This window comes from Colletotrichum higginsianum, chromosome 3 (assembly GCF_001672515.1).
Source record: "Colletotrichum higginsianum IMI 349063 chromosome 3, whole genome shotgun sequence".
In the NCBI taxonomy this organism is placed as follows: domain Eukaryota; kingdom Fungi; phylum Ascomycota; class Sordariomycetes; order Glomerellales; family Glomerellaceae; genus Colletotrichum; species Colletotrichum higginsianum.
In genome coordinates, this window is record NC_030956.1 from 4907289 (window position 1) to 4925385 (window position 18097).

The 18097-nt window shown below is 54.9% G+C and overlaps 4 protein-coding genes across 4 annotated transcripts; 3 read left to right on the forward strand and 1 right to left on the reverse strand.

Annotated features, from left to right (window-relative positions):
• Positions 1 to 1138: 1138 nt before the first annotated feature.
• On the reverse strand, positions 1139 to 5417 carry CH63R_05007 (MATE efflux family protein; the record flags this gene model as incomplete). The annotated part of the gene is made up of 3 exons (XM_018299982.1): positions 1139 to 2925; positions 3017 to 3457; positions 4025 to 5417. The coding sequence occupies 3 exons, from the start codon at positions 5415 to 5417 to the stop codon at positions 1139 to 1141; spliced, it is 3621 nt and encodes a 1206-aa protein (XP_018161228.1).
• Positions 5418 to 7290: 1873 nt separating this feature from the next.
• On the forward strand, positions 7291 to 8614 carry CH63R_05008 (Carboxy-cis,cis-muconate cyclase; the record flags this gene model as incomplete). Its single annotated transcript, XM_018299983.1, has 4 exons — positions 7291 to 7485; positions 7546 to 7654; positions 7710 to 8153; positions 8223 to 8614. The coding sequence occupies 4 exons, from the start codon at positions 7291 to 7293 to the stop codon at positions 8612 to 8614; spliced, it is 1140 nt and encodes a 379-aa protein (XP_018161229.1).
• A 1521-nt stretch (positions 8615 to 10135) lies between these two features.
• CH63R_05009 (Zinc-binding dehydrogenase) lies at positions 10136 to 13233 on the forward strand (the record flags this gene model as incomplete). Its single annotated transcript, XM_018299984.1, has 4 exons — positions 10136 to 10165; positions 10244 to 10933; positions 12999 to 13148; positions 13201 to 13233. 4 exons carry the CDS (start codon positions 10136 to 10138, stop codon positions 13231 to 13233), a joined length of 903 nt encoding a protein of 300 aa, XP_018161230.1.
• A 3115-nt stretch (positions 13234 to 16348) lies between these two features.
• CH63R_05010 (Integral membrane protein) lies at positions 16349 to 17992 on the forward strand (the record flags this gene model as incomplete). Its single annotated transcript, XM_018299985.1, has 2 exons — positions 16349 to 16499; positions 16608 to 17992. 2 exons carry the CDS (start codon positions 16349 to 16351, stop codon positions 17990 to 17992), a joined length of 1536 nt encoding a protein of 511 aa, XP_018161231.1.
• Positions 17993 to 18097: the final 105 nt, after the last annotated feature.

Consider the following 18097-nt stretch of genomic DNA (forward strand, 5'->3'; position numbering starts at 1 on the left):
CGCACCAAAACGACACGGCGCACAAACAACGTTTTGCAGCCATCGTGCAGCAAAAACGAACGACAAAAGGTACAAGGACCGACCGCGATTCGAACGCGGGGCCTAGAGATGTTTGCGGTGAAGGAACTGCAATCTCTCGCTCTACCACTGAGCTATCGATCCTAGTGGCTGCTTATGATTACTTCAAACGTACGAGAGCTCAAGGATGGAAGACGGTGGACACACCTGTGTCTTCTCCCTTTGCCCCCACGAAAGAGCGGTCTGGGCTGCAGCAAGCCTGGCGTCTGTCAGTCAGTCAGTCAGTCATTCAGGCCATTCGATTTGCGTGGCCACGAATAACTTCCCATTGTTTAGAGACATCAAACAAATCATCCTGTCTATTGCCCGTCCATGGTTCCAACAGAGTCTTTGTTTGAGTCAGTCATTGTTGAGTCAAAAGTCAATAGAGTGCAGACCAGACCCAGTCATTGCTCCACCGAGGGGGGTCGAGGTAAAATGACACACATAAGCAGCAAACCTGAGCGTAAAACAGCAGCCCATCACAAACCGGTTGCTTTCCTAGCTCAATTTGGTCAGAGCGTCCGACTTTTACGTTGTAAATGCCATCGGAAGGCTGTGGGTTCGAGTCCCACGGATCGCGGTCTTTCTTTTGCGCCCTTGCGGCTCGACTATGCTTTTTTGTACTTCTTATTCTTTTTATGTGTTTTGCACCCCCCCTTTCGAGGATGGATAGGGAAACGGGTAGTATGGTCGTAAGGATCCTTGGAGATCGGGGCTAATGCAATCGCTGAAGACGACAGGGAACTGGAAACCTCACTCTCGTTGCGTTGTTCCCATAGTCGCAGTCGGATTCCAGGTCGACCATGCAGAAGACTAACTAACCCAGGATGCCACGCATGCCCGGCTTTTCTCAGCGAGGCAGTCGGTAGCTGCGAATATCATTATCCTTGGTTGTTAATCGTGGAATACAGGATCAAAACAACGTGAGGGGACTGAAACCAGGGGAATAATTCAAGTAAAGTTGGCGACTCTGCCTGACTCTGCTTGCTGTCTGTCCCCCCTCCTCTTTTAGCAAATAGTCCAAGGTGCCACGGGCATGCTCTCTCCATCTTGCGCTATCCTGCAACCGTTTCCCATCTCAAACGAGAAAAAGCCGTTGATTGACGGCCCCATCGCAGTAGGGAAGGTCTGTTGATACTGCAAAGACTCCGACCCGCTCGAATCCGCCCGGCGGCGCGTGACCTCTTCCGCTGGGAAGCAGCACCAAGCCGACGTTCATGGGCGCATCGAATGCGAAACAGTAGTTCTCGGGCGACAGGTCATTGTCCTTGACTCTCATCTGGGCCAATGGCATGAAGTAGAAATCCAAGCCAACCTCTCCGGCCTTGAGCTTGGCCATATGCACTTCACAATCCAGCCAGAACCTGGCGAGTTTGGACTTCTCGCTGGGGATGTCATCTGCTGGGGCGAGCATCAGATCGTCTTCCGTTCCCGGCACGAAGACTCCGGTCGCTTGAAAGAGGGCCGCGTCCACACCGAGTTGGAAACAGCACCCCATTATACCGTCTCCGCGGCTTCCCGGCGTCGGGCAGGATCGAGATGCCCATACGGCAAAAGGCGTGGTGAACGAGGTTGTGCCGAGCTCGATGCCGGGTATCATTGATTCGGCTCTCTGAATGGTTTGTCCCTTTTCAAGAACCATGGACGCCCAGGACCACGTTGGGATACGATGGCTGTGATGACGACGGCTTTGGCTTCCACCGCCGGGCTCGGCGGCAAACTTATCCGAGACGGGGCCCAAGTTCCAAAGGAGAGACTCCGCCAGGCCTGTCGCGTTTGTCGCCGGGAGGGCAGCAATGTACCGCTGCTGGTGAATCATGCCAGTGTAGCGGGTCATTGCTGCCATGCAAACCAGTCTATCGCTGGGGTCGGAGATGGGCAGGCTCATGTACATATCAAATACATCGCCCATGCTGTTGACGTAGCCTGTGGCATGGAACTTACTCTTTGGGAGGCTGGACATGCTGTTGAGCTCCTTCAGGTAGTGTTGGTCGTCACACTCGCACCTCATGCTTTCGAAACATTCCCACACCATCTCTGAACCGTGAAGATGGAGCAACCGGCGCGAGAACAAAAGGCGTTGGAACGACGGTGCATGCCGTAGGAGTCCCATGCGGCGATCGGCGACGTCTGTGAGCTTGCCGCCGGCCTTGAGCGGTCGCAGCATGCCCATATCGGTCATGATCCAGTGGCTCCAATGCATAGTCTGGCGGATTTGGATGGAATATTTGCGGCCACGGTGGCTGACTTCAACCGTGATGGACGCACTCGACTCGTCCGAGTCGGCCTCGGGTGATGTGATTTTGCGGCCCGGACCAAAGTTGCCGAGCCTGAGGTCTTTGATGTCGGTCAGGGCAATGGTGAAATGCGCAAGCTGGAAGATGCTATCTTCCCGGTCCAAATGCCAGACGCGGTCTTGCGCGTCGTCGTGAAGCACGCAAAAGTCTGGAATCCAAGCGTACCGCACGTCCTGTTCATGGGCAACGGCCAAGGCTTCCTGTAGAGCCAACGGGATCTGCCACCACTGGATGCTCTTCTGGCGCGCCTCCAGATTCTCGAGTGTCGTGAGCGACGAAGGAGGCGGCAGCGGACCATCAACCCCATGGATGATGGCGACATAGGGGCCGGGAGAGGAGGCGGCATCGACGAGCTTGAGACCGTTCCGGGGATTGCTGCCCAGGTCGAGATACCGCAAAGGACGCAACCTCATGGCATCATGGATGGGACCATGAGTTTCGTGGCAGAGTGAATGCGACGCAGTGCAATCGTTGATCCAAGCGCCAACGAGTTTCTTTCGAAGCTTGGAATGCAACCTCGGGACGATATTTCTAGCCGGGCCAAACGCCGGCCAGGGAGATGGCTTTCCTGCGGGCCTCGCGTCAGTAACCATTGATCAACGAGCATGCTCGGCACGAAGCAGGCAGAGAGACCTGCCGTGCGTCTCTCACGGCCTCACCTGGTGCTGTGAACATCTCGAAGGTGGTTTGTATGGGAAGCATAGTGCCTCCGGGGCCGTTGCAGGCAACGACGGCCGCCACTCTGACGAGGTGCCCGATGTAGATGCAAACAAGGGACACGCCGAGCTTTATCTCGGTTGTGGCCGGATCGATCTTCCCCATGCGCATGACGGCCTCTTGGATGGCATAGCATGTCTGGCATCCCTTCTTGCTGGCTTGGAGAAGTTGACCAAGTGGGCAAACCAGACTGACAAGAGCATCGTTGGTCTTGTTCGGGATCTTGTCTCGGTCCAGGTCGTGGCACACGGAGCAAGGCCGTTTATTTTTTGCGACGGCCAGGCCTAGGTTTCCGTTGCCCGTCATGGCGAGGACAGGATCGCTGACTCGAAGACAAAAGCCGAATTGGGTTTTGAGAGTCAGAGTCGCAGGTGAGTGAGTTGCTGGAAAGTTGAGGCTTATGCTCAAAAACCGGTGACAAGCACGTTGCTCTGCTCTCACGTGCGATCATACCACGCTGACATAATCCATTTCTACAGTAAGGTACCCAGCAAAAGGGCCGTCAGTTCCTACCCGCAGTTACCTATCTAGGTACATAAGATACCTCAGGTAGGTAGGTAGGTACCTGGCTAGAATATATTTCACAAGACTACCTAGGTAGTGTTCCTAGATTTCTCCCATGTCGTCGCTCGTCATAGATCCCTTTCTAAACACAGAGCACGAAAATGGAGATTTGAGTATCAGTATACCAACTGTGTGAGAATCTCATTATGGATCCCACGCATTCTCTAATGTTGAAAATATCCCAACCATATATCTAATTCGGCTTGGCGGCATGCCTGCATGGCGTTGGCCTGATACCACCATCAGCATTACTTTTGTGTCTATATGCCATCTCGCTTTCTTATGCTACGCTCCGCTTAAAGGACACAAAGAGACCAATTACAACCCCTCCCTTTCCCTGACACTCTCGACGCAGTCTTGCCATCTGATGACCTTCAAGTACCCACACTCGATGACGGCAATGACTACCATGCCGCCGCCAAGGCCCAGCCAGGCACCGTCGAGCTCCAGCGCCGGCGACCCCAGCTCGAGCCAGACGGCGATGGGCACCGCGGCCAGATAGTTGACGACAAAGACGATAAAGGCCGCCACGGACTGCCGGCCCAGGCCGCGCAGCACGCCGTTGCACCCGTTGATGATGGAGTCGATGAGCTGGAACGCCGCGACGGCGAGCATCGAGTTCGTCGTCAGCCTCTGCACGACGGCGTCCTCGGAGAAGATGAGGCCGAGCTGGTTGCGGAACGCAAAGACCAGGATGGCGTCCAGGATGCCGACGACGGTGAAGACGACGGCGTACAGCGTCGCGGCCCGCCGGGCGGTCGATACGAGGCCGGCGCCGATGAGGTGGCCGATTCGGGTGCTGATGGCGACCGAGATGGAGAAGGGGATGTGCCACATGACGACCGAGATGGTCGTCATGATGGTCTGCGCCGCGAGGTGTTCGGTGCTGAGGTACGAGGTGCTCAGCGTCAGGATCTCAAAGGCGGCCCACTCGCCGATGTTGACGGCCGAGCCGGCGATGGACAGCCGCACCGGCACGCTCCACTCGGTAAAGGCCTTGCGGGAGAGGCCGCCCCAGCACTGGTGAGACCACTGGCCCCAGAAGACGATGTACACGAGCAAAAAGACGGGCCGCAGGTCGTTGACGAGGGCCTGGCCCAGGGCGGCGCCCTCGAGGCCCATGCCCAGCTTGAAGGCGAAGAACCAGCTGAAGAGGGCGTTGAGCGGGGCGCAGATGATGAGGACGACCATGGCGCTCTTGAAATCGCCCTGGGCCTGCAGGAAGCGCTTCAGCGCCTCGAAGGCGGCGTAGCCGGGGATGCCGACCAGGCTGACCCTCAGGAAGGATCCGGCCTTGACGGCCAGGTGGTGCTGCTTCACGAACAGCGAGAGGATGGAGGGCGAGAAGATCCAGAAGAGGCCGATGGGCACGGTGGCGATGGCCATGAGGATGAGCATGCGCTGGACGTGTAGGCCGACGGCGGTGAGACGGCCGGAGCCGTGGGCCTGGGCGCAGAGGGTGTCGAGGGCGGTAGCCATGCCCTCGTAGATGGCGAAGCCGACGATGTTCATGGTGGTCAGGCCGATGCTGGCGGCGGCGAGGTCGTCGGCGCTGAGGTGGCCGGCCACAAAGGTGGTAATGACGGTGAAGGAGTACTGCAGCAGGTAGGTGGCGATGAGCGGTAGCGCGTACTGGCAGAGCAGCCATGCCTCGGCCGGCCAGCTGCTGCTGCTGCTGCTGCTACTCGTGGCCGGCTCGATGTCCGGCTTCAGGTGCGGCTGGTCCGACAGCAACGGCCTGGTCTCGCCGGCCCGGTTATCTCGGTCGCGGCGATCCATGGTGGGGTTTGTACGGGCGGAGAAAGGGTATTTTCAGGTTTTGGGGAAGTGAGACAAGAGGGGACGAGAAAAAGGGACAGAGAGACACAGAGAGACACAGAGAGAGAGGGGGGGAGAGGGAGAGAACGGGCGAGACCGGGGGGGTGACAGCCTACAGGCGACGTGAGACAGGGGCACGCGCGTGGACCGGCTGAAGGTTAAAGTATTGGGTCGAGTTCGGGCTGTCGAAAGGCTTGGTCTTGGTTAACTCTATCTGCATCCTTCAAACCCGGGAGCGAAGGGCGGGGGGGGGATCAGATGGTGCAAAGCGTGCGTTGGATTTGGATGCGTTTCGACCGCGAGAAGGGGGTGAGTGAAGAGTTAGAAGATTGGTAGGGCAGTGAGAGAGAGCGAGAGGGGGGAGTGAAAGCGAGAGCGAGAGTGAGTGAGAGTGAGTGAGAGTGAGAGTGAGCGTGAGCGTGAGAGAACCTCTCCTCTGGCCTCCGGAAAATTCGGCTTAGCGTCCGTGCAACTGCAACCAAAGGAAAAGCTTTGCCCCGGCATTGCGAGCGGACCAATTAGTGGAGACAGATCTCCGCAGCTCCGGATCCGGCAATCCGCAAATACCCCTCTCTTACGTAGCATAGCATAGCTCGGCGAACCGGTGACGGAGGCCGCTCGTCTCATTCGCTCCAAGGTCGGTCGGGCCCTGTGCCGCGTTGACCCGCTTAGGGGGCCGTCTTACATTCCCTAGTTCGGAAGGGCCTCCTTTCTCGTCCGGCGGCGGGAACCAGCACATGGATGCGGACTGACTGCTTGGGCATAAGCATGGCACATTGAATCCTTACCGAGACCGCTTCCCATTGAACGGGATTGGTGCAATATCTCCAATTACCTCTGGTAAGAATACTGAGTGCTGACGCTTCTCCATGTAACAGGCTCCTAGGTCACCACACCCTCTGAAGACCTTTGACGTTCTCCAGAGAGGCTTTGACTCATGGCGCGCCTAGACAGATGACCTGCTGCCATTTGGACATCTTCAGACAAACCCTCACTACTTACGAGGTCACCCGATTTAGCACGCGAGATATGGCCATTATCGACTTTTCTTCGAAGGTTCGTACGAAAAACAGCATCCCAACCCAGAGTCAACCCATATGCGCCTTATCCATCAGCTCGTTCCGGGTACCAACCCTGGTGAAAGCAGCCGCATTGCTATCGTCCGGCATGCGCGGGAGAGGGGTACTCCGGGATGGCCTCGGTCCCGCTTCATCGGGATGTGGGCGACATACGGAACCATCAACACTCAAGTTGACACAAGCATTGCCTAGTGAACTACGTTGTCTAATAAGGCGACAGTTGGCCCGGATCTCGCTGTGTTCGACTGGGGCTGTTCAGTGATTACGCATGCGCCTGTAAGCGTGAACTCTCATAGGCCTGTCCCTCGAATATCGTCAATTGTGGCATCGAAGTCACCCTTTGAGGCTATTCTTGGCACAACCGTCCCCCCCCCCCCCTCCCACTGGAAATGAACACGAATATTTCGCCCCTGGTTGACCTCCATCGTTCCCTACATTCATGTTTGTCGTTGTTTCCTTGCCGATTCACTCCACAGCGGCACCTCGCCCCCTGGGGTTGCGTGCCCCATGCGAAAAAAGCTTGGTATACTTTATTGAGCCGCGCAATGGTTCTTGACACGGGGCCCTGCATCGCCGTGATGTGGAATACCTCCTCCCGTGGGCTTTGCCATGGAGAGAGCGGCGGCAATGGTCGTCGTCTAGCTCTCCCGCCGACTCTTCTACATATGAGGCCAGTGTTTCTCTGCCGAGCCGTTTGTTGCTCTTGATTTGTTGAGCTCCTCATCTGTTCATCTCATCTACCCAACTCTGACAACATGCGCTTGTTCCAACTGCTTTCGCTCGCAGCAGCCGCCGCCCCTGCGTTGGCCGACACTCATTACTTCTTCTCGGGCTTCTTCTCCGGCAGCACTATTGTTGGCGTCGAGTTCGATGATCAAACCCACTCTCTCACCCTCAAGAACAATATTACCACCGATGCGTCTGCCGGCTCGAAGTGGATTGCCCTCGACGTATGGTCGACCCTACCACCTCGATACCCCTTGAGGTCGATGCTGATCGATATCCTGTAGTCTCGATTGAAAAACTTGTATGTGGGCACCACTGGCTACTTTCAGAGCTACTCCATCACCGACGACCTCGGTTTGTCATACAGCAGCAATGTGAGCCTGCCATCAGGCTGTAAGTTTCGTAATTTGAGCCTCCGCACTTACAGAGACTTACGTGCAGCACACAGGTTCCAACGCCAACTTCATCGCCTCTTCCACTGCGGCCCCCTACACCGTCTTCGGAACTCCATACGGAGGTGGATGCTCCAGTCTCGCGATCACGGTCGACGAATCAGGCGTGCTCCAAGAGGCAACTGCGAATGTCACCTACGACAGCGCCGCCGGCGTCCACGGAACCTCCTTGAGTCCCCAGAATGACTTCATCTACTCTGCCGATGACATGGGCAACGCCGTTTGGGTCCACTCTTATGACAACACCACTGGTGAAGTCGAAGAGGTCCAGTACCTCGCCGCGGCCGAGGGGTCGAACCCGCGGCACTTGGCCGTGCACCCCAACGGCAACTGGGTCTACGTCGTCTACGAGGAGGCCAACTCTATTGCTTCTTACAAGCGCGACACGACCACCGGCAAGCTGACGTTCACCAACACCACATACTCTCTGCTGCCTTCAGGTGTGTTTCCCCAGCAATGAGTACGAGATGCTCGGGGGGTGAAGTAGCCTGCTGACCTTACTCAAAAAGGATACACCAACACCTCCTCCTACTGGGCCGACGAGGTCCTCTTCTCCATCCCCAGCGGCAACGCGAGCGCCGCCGCCGCGCCCAAGTACCTCCTCGCCGCCACGCGCTCCCGCACCGTCGGCGTCCCGGGCTACGTCTCCGCCTTCGCCCTCGACGGCGCGTCCGGCGCCGTCACCGAGCAGCTGTTCCTCCTGCCCACCACCAACAGCGGCGGCTCCGCCAACGCCGTGTCCCCGGCCCCCTTCAGCGAGGACTACTTCGCCATCACCGACAGCGGCTCCAACTTCCTCGAGGTTTGGAAGATCGACGCCGCCGGCGCGTCCGTCACGGCGTCCGCGGTGGCGCACCTCGGATTGGCGTCGGGGCCGGCAAATGTTGTGTGGTACAGCTGAGCCCAGCACTCTGCGGTGGGACAACAACGCTGTCACTTGGCGCTGGTTAGCATATGCCTTTGGGGTAGAGTATAACCCGTTCCATAGCATTTTCAGGACAAGAGATTCAGGTTTTTGTCATCAGGTTGTACTGAATCTGAATTCCAGGCTGCGTTACGGGTGGGGTTTTGGGGGTTGAAGCTCTGATGTTCGTCACATCATATCTGTCGAGTAATTTTCTGGAGAGATGATAGATGCTGGCATACACAGAAACATGAACCTTCAATATGAAAAAGGACAGCAAGATGATCAAAAAAGCCCACTACTGCCGCGGAAAAAAGAGTTTGAAGCTGCTGGTCTTACAACAATACTTGAAGTGTACATTCACATGAGCCGGGCGTTTTAAGGTTTTAGACATTCTACTGTATCTCTGCACTAGCTCAGGCATCGTTGAATCACGTAGACACGCTCCCTATCTAGGTCAATACTTATATTTCAAAAAACGAAATTTTCCTATGCAACTAATGAAAGACTTCATCAGGCCGGTTTTAGTGTTGATTAGACAATCGAACCACATGCATGTCTAGGGAACCCAGCCAATCTAACAACGTGTTCCTGTCTGAGGGTTGTCGAGTCGAAGAAGAAGGGTACCTGGAGGCTGGCAAGCATGCTCGAGGCATAGCTACAACAAATCTTGGCCAGAGAATCTCGTAATCCAAGGGCTAGAAGAGACGGTTCACTGCGGAATGTCTCCAGAGTCTTCCATCTAGAAGAACCCCGAGTTTGCCTGTGATGACACTCCAATTCCAGGGCAGGTATAGGGAAGTAACGGGTGACTTGTAGTTGTTCAGGTTTCAGATGCAAGGCACAACTCTTGTGCCATCTATTGAAGCAACTAAACGAATGTCTTTAGTGAGGCTTGAACTTATCCAGCAAAATGATGAACACTAATACACTACACAGCTGCTGCTTGAGGAGAGTATCTGAAAACTGATCCTTAGGAACCAACCACGTTCATTCCAAAGTCGACTACAGCTTCAACGCCAATATGGGATTACTACTTATTGTTGAAACTCCAAGTATACTGTAGTGTCATTTCAACTTGCTTTTTCTCTTGTTCTAACTGCTGAATGTTGTAGAATTAGCCATGTTGAATCACTGATTGTGCGTTGGGAGCAAGTGTCAAGTCTGAGCCATTTCCATTTGTCGTTGCGCAACCCGGGGGCCTTGGCGTCAGTCCCGCCTACAACTTCCATGACGTAGGGCAGGGCCCTTCGTATGCGAACACGATTATGCGAACACGATCTAGGCACGGATGATCACTTAGACCAAAGCGCTCTCGGTTCATAAGTGAGGGGAACCGATGATGCGGAAGTGCGTTTCCGCGCAGGTTGGCCCAGAAATGGCGGGGAAGCCAGGGCTAACCGATGCATCATGGATGGTGGGAGATAAAACGCGGACTTGATCATCCCCGACTACCAATACGTGCGCAGTAGCAATCTGCTTCTCTCAGACTTCCATACTCGGTATCCAAAACCCAGCATGGACACACACAAGGCCGCTGTTCTCACGGTGAGTTACCTCAGACTTGTTGATACTATCAACACACACCCCGCTTAATCTGGTCTATAACGAGTTTTCATTCCGCAGTCGCCCCAGGGCTCAAAAGAAAAACCCACCTTCACTGTTAGAGATGAGGCGCGTCCGGTCCCGGGCCCAAATGAGGTCCTTGTTCGCCTCTCGATGACAGGCCTCTGTGGTTCCGACTTGGGAATGGCCATGGGCCATTTTGGATCGGTGGGCAACATCCTCGGACATGAGGGGGTTGGCCGCATCGCGGCCTTGGGCTCCAACGTCGCCGCCCTCGACCAGTCGGTCGAAGTTGGACAGCGAGTCGGGGTCGCCTGGACCCGCGACATCTGCAGCACTTGCGAGTCTTGCGTCGATCTCGCAAACGAGGGCGAAACTCGTTGCGAAAAGGCACTCCACTCAGGCAAGGCGTACGACGGGACCTTTGCCCAATACACACTCGTACCGCTCCGTTACCTGGCCCGGCTTCCGCCGCAATTCGACAACTTGCCCGATGAAGAGATTGCCCCGATTCTGTGTGGTGGTGTAACCGCCTACAAGGCCATCAAAGGGTGCCGCATCACGCCGGGCCAATGGTTCGCGATATCGGGAGCGGGTGGCGGCGTCGGAGCTCTGGCCGTGGCGTACGCTCACGCCATGGGCTATCGTGTGATTGCCGTCGACGCCGGCCCCGAGAAGGGCGAGATTTGCAAAGCGCATGGCGCCGAGCTGTACATCGACGTCACCACGCCGGGAACTTTGGGCGAGAAGGTGAGGCGGGCGACTGGAGGTCACGGCGCAAAGGCGGTGGTTGTCGCGGCTACGGCGACAGTCGCATAACGTCGGGCACCCACTTTTCGCCCACCCCCCCATTTCGCCCACCCATAAATCCCTCATCAGCACACCTAACCTCCAACCTCCTCCTTTTTCTAACCATCACAACATTTACAGTTTTTATCCGAATGGCTTCATTTTTTCAGCATACCTTTTTCTTGCCCTTATGAGCGCATATACCGAGTATGAGGTCAATCAGGCCTTGGAAGCAGTCGCCAATGGGCAGTCCCTCCGGAAAGCATCAATCGAATGGGGTGTGCCACGTTCAACACTTCGCAGTCGCATCAAGGGCTGCCAACCAAGGCAACTTGCCTTTGCTGACCATCAGAGACTCTCTATAGGTCAGGAGGCTAAGTTGGCTGAATGGATTCGCATTCAGCATGCCCTTGGTGTTGCTCCAACCCATCTGCAAGTGAAGCTATTCGCAGAGAGGATCCTCCATGCTATGGGGGATACAGAGCCTATAGGGAAAGGTTGGATAACAGCCTTTCTGAATAGGAATCCTTCAGTCAAGGTCCAGAGAAGTCGCCCTATCGATTCTAGACGTGTTAATGGGGCATCTACTGAGGTCATCAGGGACTGGTTCAAGCATCTCGCCATGCCAGAGATCATCAGCATTAAACCAGCCAACAGATACAACATGGATGAGACTGGTATCCTTGAGGGGCAAGGATCTAATGGGCTGGTGCTGGGCATGTCTGAGACGAAGTCTGTTCGCAAGAAACAGCCTGGATCAAGGGCATGGGTATCTATTATTGAATGCATCTCTGCCCTGGGCCACAGACTGCATCCCCTCATTATATATAAGGGTATAACAGTCCAGCAGCAGTGGTTTCCTTTGGATCTTGGCCCTTATGAAGGCTGGCAGTTTACAGCAACAGAGAATGGATGGACAACAGATGCCACTGCAGTTGAATGGCTGCAGAAGGTCTTCATCCCTCAGACTGTCCCTCAGGGCAAGGAGGAGGTTAGACTGCTGGTCTTGGATGGGCATGGGAGCCATACAACGACGGACTTTATGTGGCTCTGCTATATAAACAACATCCATCTATTGTTCTTACCACCACATACCTCCCATGTCCTCCAGCCACTTGATCAGTCAGTCTTTGGCCCATTAAAGGCAGCCTATAGGAAGGAGCTTGGATACCTTAGTCATTGGAATGACTCTACTGTTGTAGGCAAGAGGAACTTCCTAGGCTGTTATTATAAGGCTGCCCTGGCAGGGATGACGATCCAGAACATTAAAAGTGGGTGGAAATGGACTGGACTATGGCCTGTTTCTATGGCAAAGCCCCTTATGAGTCGTCTGCTGCTCCCATCAACACCAACACCATCAGCATCATCTCATCAGACCTGCAAAGGGCAGTCTGGAGGCAAGGAGGAAGTCAAGGAAGGCAGGGGAGCTGAAGGATGGGCTTCTGTATCGTCTGCAGTGGCATGGTCGACGCCAAGGAAGATGAAGGATCTGGCTGGCCAGTTGAAGCTATTCACAGAGCTGGATAATGATGCTAGTACTCAACGCCTCCTTTTCATAAAGGTGAAAAAAGGCTTCAGCGAGCAGTCCTATAAGCTGGCAACTGCCCAGCATAATCTTGAGCTCCTGCAGGCCCAAGTCACCAATAATGCAGCAAGGAAAAGAAGGACAGTCCAGATCGACCCAAACACCAAGTTCGCCAATATCAAGGACATCCAGAAGGCTCAAATTGAGGCTGGCGAAAAAGAGGGTATCACGGATGAATCCAGCGAGTCTGATTTACCTAGTGAAGCTGAAAGCTGTATTGTGGTGGCATCTAGACGAAGTCAATAGTTAATTGAACTTGGTGGTTATGATGGGGATAGCCTCATTTATGGGTGGGCGAAATGGGGGGGTGGGCGAAAAGTGGGTGCCCGACGTTACCAAGAGGCCTTCGAGCTGCTTGCGCCGTTCGGTACCCTGATGTGCGTGGGGATTCTGTCGGCTGAGGCCAGGGTCAACTTCAACCCTCTCTGGCTCATCGCCAAGGGGTGGAAGATCGAAAGCTCCTCGGTTGGGACCCGTGCGGATATACTGGAGGCTCTGGAGTTCGTGAGACGACGTGCTGTTGTGCCAAAGGTCCACCTGGGAAAGCTTGACGACATTGAGGAGCTTGTTCAGACCATGCACGCGGGCCAGGTAAGAGTTCTCCGTCTTCCGAAAAGTCGACAACCAACTGACGTCGAGTTAGCTCAAAGGCAAATGGGTTCTGAAGCTAGACTAGAGGTAACCATCGAGTTGCTAATGTCGAATGGTAACGCATGCTCGTCTTGTCTTCGTTGGATGATGTGATTAATAAACATAAATGCAGGAATTCATGGCACCACCTGAGACAATTGCTCCGAGCAACGTGTTTAGAAGTGTAGATGGAGCACCCACGAATAAATGACTCTCAGTCCCACATAACATTTGTGCCTGTATCGTCGCCATTTTTGTTGAGGCTTGATTTGTTTTTCAAGAACACTATAGCTTGATGAGCGGCAAGACGAAATAAGGAATGGCGACACTTTACGATTTTGGAGTGCCAGGAAGGGAAAACATCCACGAACAATAGGGTTTTCCAGATCCTTGAAACCTAAGAAAACTTCATCCAGGTTCTAATCTATTTGAGACTCTTATACATATATTGCTAGCTATATAACCAGGAATCCGTCTGTCGGATTGTTCACTAATATAGTTTCTCATCTGCCAACTAAACCTGCAAGCAAATGCCCCCTCTGTTACTGTTGAATGCCATTCATTGCCCTACTTTACCAAGAATGCTTTCTTGCACACAACCGCAACGTCGTTTCATTTGAAAGCATTCAACGTTTCCGTCAGATTTGATGTCGATGGCCATGTGTGATCCTCGCCAACATAAAGACGCAACTTACCGAGGGCGGACACTGCAACATCCAATGCCTCGGAGCGCAAACCGAGAGAGTCAAGTCGGTTTGAAGCGGTTTCCGGCTGAATGGGGAAATATTGTCCACCATCCCCAGGAGACCTCTATGACGAATGCAAGGCCGGCCACTTTCTCAGGGCCAAAGGGGGGCGGGTGTCGATTATTCCATCGGCAGTTATAACCAGGATGAATCCGTTGTTTCGGGATTCGAGGCTGATCATCACACACTCTCACGACTCATGACCCGGGAAAGTCCCCATCGCATCCGTCGCGTATGTCACGCTGCGCTCTGTGCTTTTCTCGCCCATCGTTTTTGCCCCTCAACAGAGCGGAGTTCATCCGCAAGCAACTCGGGGATTAATTTCTCCCAACTTTAATCGTAAGCTAGAATGATCAGAGGGCTTGGGAGAGGAGGAGAGATGATTGTTCAAAAGCATCGTTTTCTGATTCCGATTCACAGGAAGCACCGCGAGTTATCGTCGGGACCACTGAAGACTGAACGGTTCGTTGTCGAATCCGGCTTTCGGGCTTACTTCTATTCTTGACGCGCCTTGGCAACCCACCGACCAGTGCGAGTTATATTAGCAGGACGCTAACGAAAATTAAAAGTAATGAATGTCTACCGGCACCTGCGCGGGCAGGTTTGCAGAGAGCGGCTAGCCGGACTCGGGCTCTCATCCGCTTCCCGCGCGGCTGACCGTGGCCAGATGGAGGTAGAACCAGCACGACTGCGGGAGGCCCGCGGAAGTCTCGGTCTCGCGCGGCAGTGTGGCAAGTTTCGAACATGTCAGGGAGGGGACAGACACCCATCTCTCGCTTGGGTTTCAGCCTGTCGTCCGCTGCTGCTGCTGCTGCGGAGGAGGGAGATGATGAGAGAACGCACGACCGGGGCCAAGGGTTCCGCGAGAGGGGTGGAACAACGGCTGGCCTGTGGAGGCAACATACGATGTGCATCGTACGTGGGGGGTATGGGATCGCGTGTAATCCATACTTTTTCGTACAGTCTGGGCTTGATCAGCAATCGTGGCAATGTCGTGCATCTTTCAAAGTTTGAAGAAAAAGTTGGCAGTTACCAGAGCACGGCGATCTGTGCGCCCACACGTTCTCCGTCTCCAGCCAAGGCATCAGAGCTGATCTTAACCGGAAACGTCTAAACCCCGACGAAGTGGTATCCGCCGGTGGATTGGCGATGTCAAGCCGCTCCTTGCTCGTTTTCGGAAGCTGGACGGGGACTGCAAGGCTTCCCCTGGAGACCATCACTCAAGACATCTAGACAAGCAAGGGATCCTGAGCTATATTCAGGGGTAAGACCGTTACTACACATGCACTTGGCCTGAACCTTGATAATCCTTCACCCGCACTGAAGCAGGGCGCTGTTGAGGCACAAGGTGCGGTCGAGGCCTGCCACTCTCGACAAATCGAGAGCACCCAATCTTGCCGTAATAAGGTTCAAGGGCCAACTTCATAAGCTTTCCGCTCAGAGTTATGCGACAAGTGGCAGCGAATCGATTGCGTGACCTCGCCTGCAGGATACGCGTAGGTTTGACGTTACCGGCCGGCCTGTTTCTCATGTCCCAGTGCTGCAGACGTCTGTCTCAAAGAGCGTGACAGAACCGCTCGCAGCCCATTTCTTTGAAGCGAAGGGGACCCCCGTCCTTCTCGAGGCCCCAAGAGGTTGGTAAGTTGGCGACAGACGCGCGCTACGGGCTTGGGATGACATGACAAGTTCAGCCAACTTCCAGCGAAGCCTCTCCAATGCAAGAGCCGAGGGAGCCGTCTCTTTTACTGTTTCCCGAACTCTGACACATGAATCCACGTGGAACTGCGCCTTCGCTAACGGCTCCCGGACTATGCAGTGGAGTGAAGCGACAGGGTACGGCGTTCCAAAACGGCCAGTGTTGATTAAGGAGACCCTGTCTTACTTCATGTGGGAACTTTCACAACCAGCCCCCCCGGCTCCCACTCGCGCCTTGACAACAAGGCAGTTTGACGCAAGAGTTTTCTTCTTCTTCTTCTTCCTCTTCTTCTTCCACAATTGGGTAGCATCTAGCAAGATCACAAGGCGGACTCATGCATCAAAAGCCTCAAGTGAGGTCCAAATCGGGTCATCAAGTAAGTGCCGGCTCACTGAGTCGGTCTCGGTTGCAAAAGTCGCACGTTTTGGGTTCTCTCGTGCATTTTAAGCTCTTGCCCGGCCTGTCCAAGTTCGGATGGCATCACGCCCATCACTCGATAAATAGAATGCTCAGGGGAGGGAGACCCACGCTTCGCGACGGCATCATGACTCGCTCAACTGACCCGTGACCCAGTCAATGCAACGGGGAGCCCAGTGCCGCCCAGCCCGCGGTCTTGGGAAAGAGAGCGCACGGCTTTTGGTACAAGACGTTACCCATTTCCACGTCGACCGTGAGGTCGCCCGTGGCGTTAACCAACATTACTGGCGTGCGGGCTCACGATGGCCTTCGATGCGGCAGTCGCATCCGTCACCCTCACGGGTAGTATTCTCTCTTTTCTAGCAACACTAGGCGTCTTGATTTCTTTCGTTTTCTACCATGATCAGCAACGTTCCTTTCGCCATGCCCTCGTTCTGAACCTGACGTTGGCCGGTAAGCCTATTGCCCCAGAATCACCCCCCCTTCCGCGGGCCCAGTTCAAGCTGACAATAATCGCTATAAAAAAAGAGTTCATGAACTCACTTGGCAACAGCATCTCAGGCATCATCTACATCAAGGACAAAGAACTGCACCCGGGTGCCGCGTGCGTCCTGAACGGCATGATCGGCCAGCTCTCCGTACAGGCCTCCGACTTCTCTATTCTGGCTATTGCGGTCGTCACGTTCCTTACGATTACACGGAAAACCTACATGCCAAATACTTCAACCTCCAGAAAAATCATGATTTGCCTTTCCGTTTGGGTTGTCCCCATCATCACCAGCACCACAGCGACAGTGATGGGCACCATGGAGCCTGTCAGCGGAAACTGGTGTTGGATATCACGAGACCGATCCGATCTTCGATACGCGCTCACTCACGGCTGGCGCTTCGGCATAATCTTCACCACCATTCTCATTTATCTCTACGTCTGGTGGTATCTCGGACGACACTTCCGTTCCATGGTCAGCACCTCCGACCCATTGTACAACAGCGGCGACTCCAACGGCGACGTCATCACATCATCCATACGCAAGAAGCAGGGATTCGAGGTCATCCAAGCACCAGAGCTGGAATTGGACCAGTTCGAACGACCGAAACCGACCTGGAGCGAACCACAGAAGAAATTACCGAATCCGCAACACGACAAGGAGACGGCCCTCGGGTTCCACGCTCATGAACTCGGCCCGGCCAGGGACTCGAGCTCGGACGAAGAGGACGACGTGGAAGCAAGAGCACAAAGCAACAGACTATCGGAGTCCAGGGGGCCGCACCTCGTCGAAGATCCCCTGGCCGAAGAACCGAGGCGGAAGATGTCTGCGAGGATCTCCCGCTTCGACGACCACGACCTGGACATGACCCAAGCGTCCGAGGCAAGGTTCTCGTACCTGGAACAGGAGGACAAACTGCATCAGAGCGCGGCGGGAGGACCATCACATCTCCAGCGCGACATGCCGCCTCCAGCGGCAAAGAGACTCTCACGCATCGCCATGGACTCCTTCGCTTTCGGCTCCGGCAGCAAGCGGGGCAACAGAAGCCGCAGCTCAACCCTGGAGTGGCATCTGCCGCCTTCCCGGCAGCTTCAGTCGAGGGACTTCCCCTTGAACCCGAGCCTCCACAACATCCCGACCAAGCAGGCGCCGCAGAACGTCACCGCGACCATGATGAGCGACTTCCCCATCCGCCAGCAGACGCGGAAAGTCGAGCGCGAGATCAAGCGCATGATGCTCCTCAACGCCTACCCCGTCATGTACGTGGTGCTCTGGATCCCCGGCCTCGTCAACAGACTTATGGAGGCGTCGGGGAACACCTCGCAAAGCAGGGTCTTGTCGGCGCTGCAGAGTTCGAGCCAGTACATCGGCCTCGCGAACGCAATCACCTACGGCTTCAACCAGCACGTGCGGCACAGGATAAAGGGCGACGTGTTCGGATGGCTACGTCGAAGATGACAGCTACGAGCGAGGGCCCCGATGGCGTGGGATGAGTTACGATTCAGATGAAATAATAAATTTCAAGAATACCCTATTGTTTAGTCAGAAGCATTATTATATTGG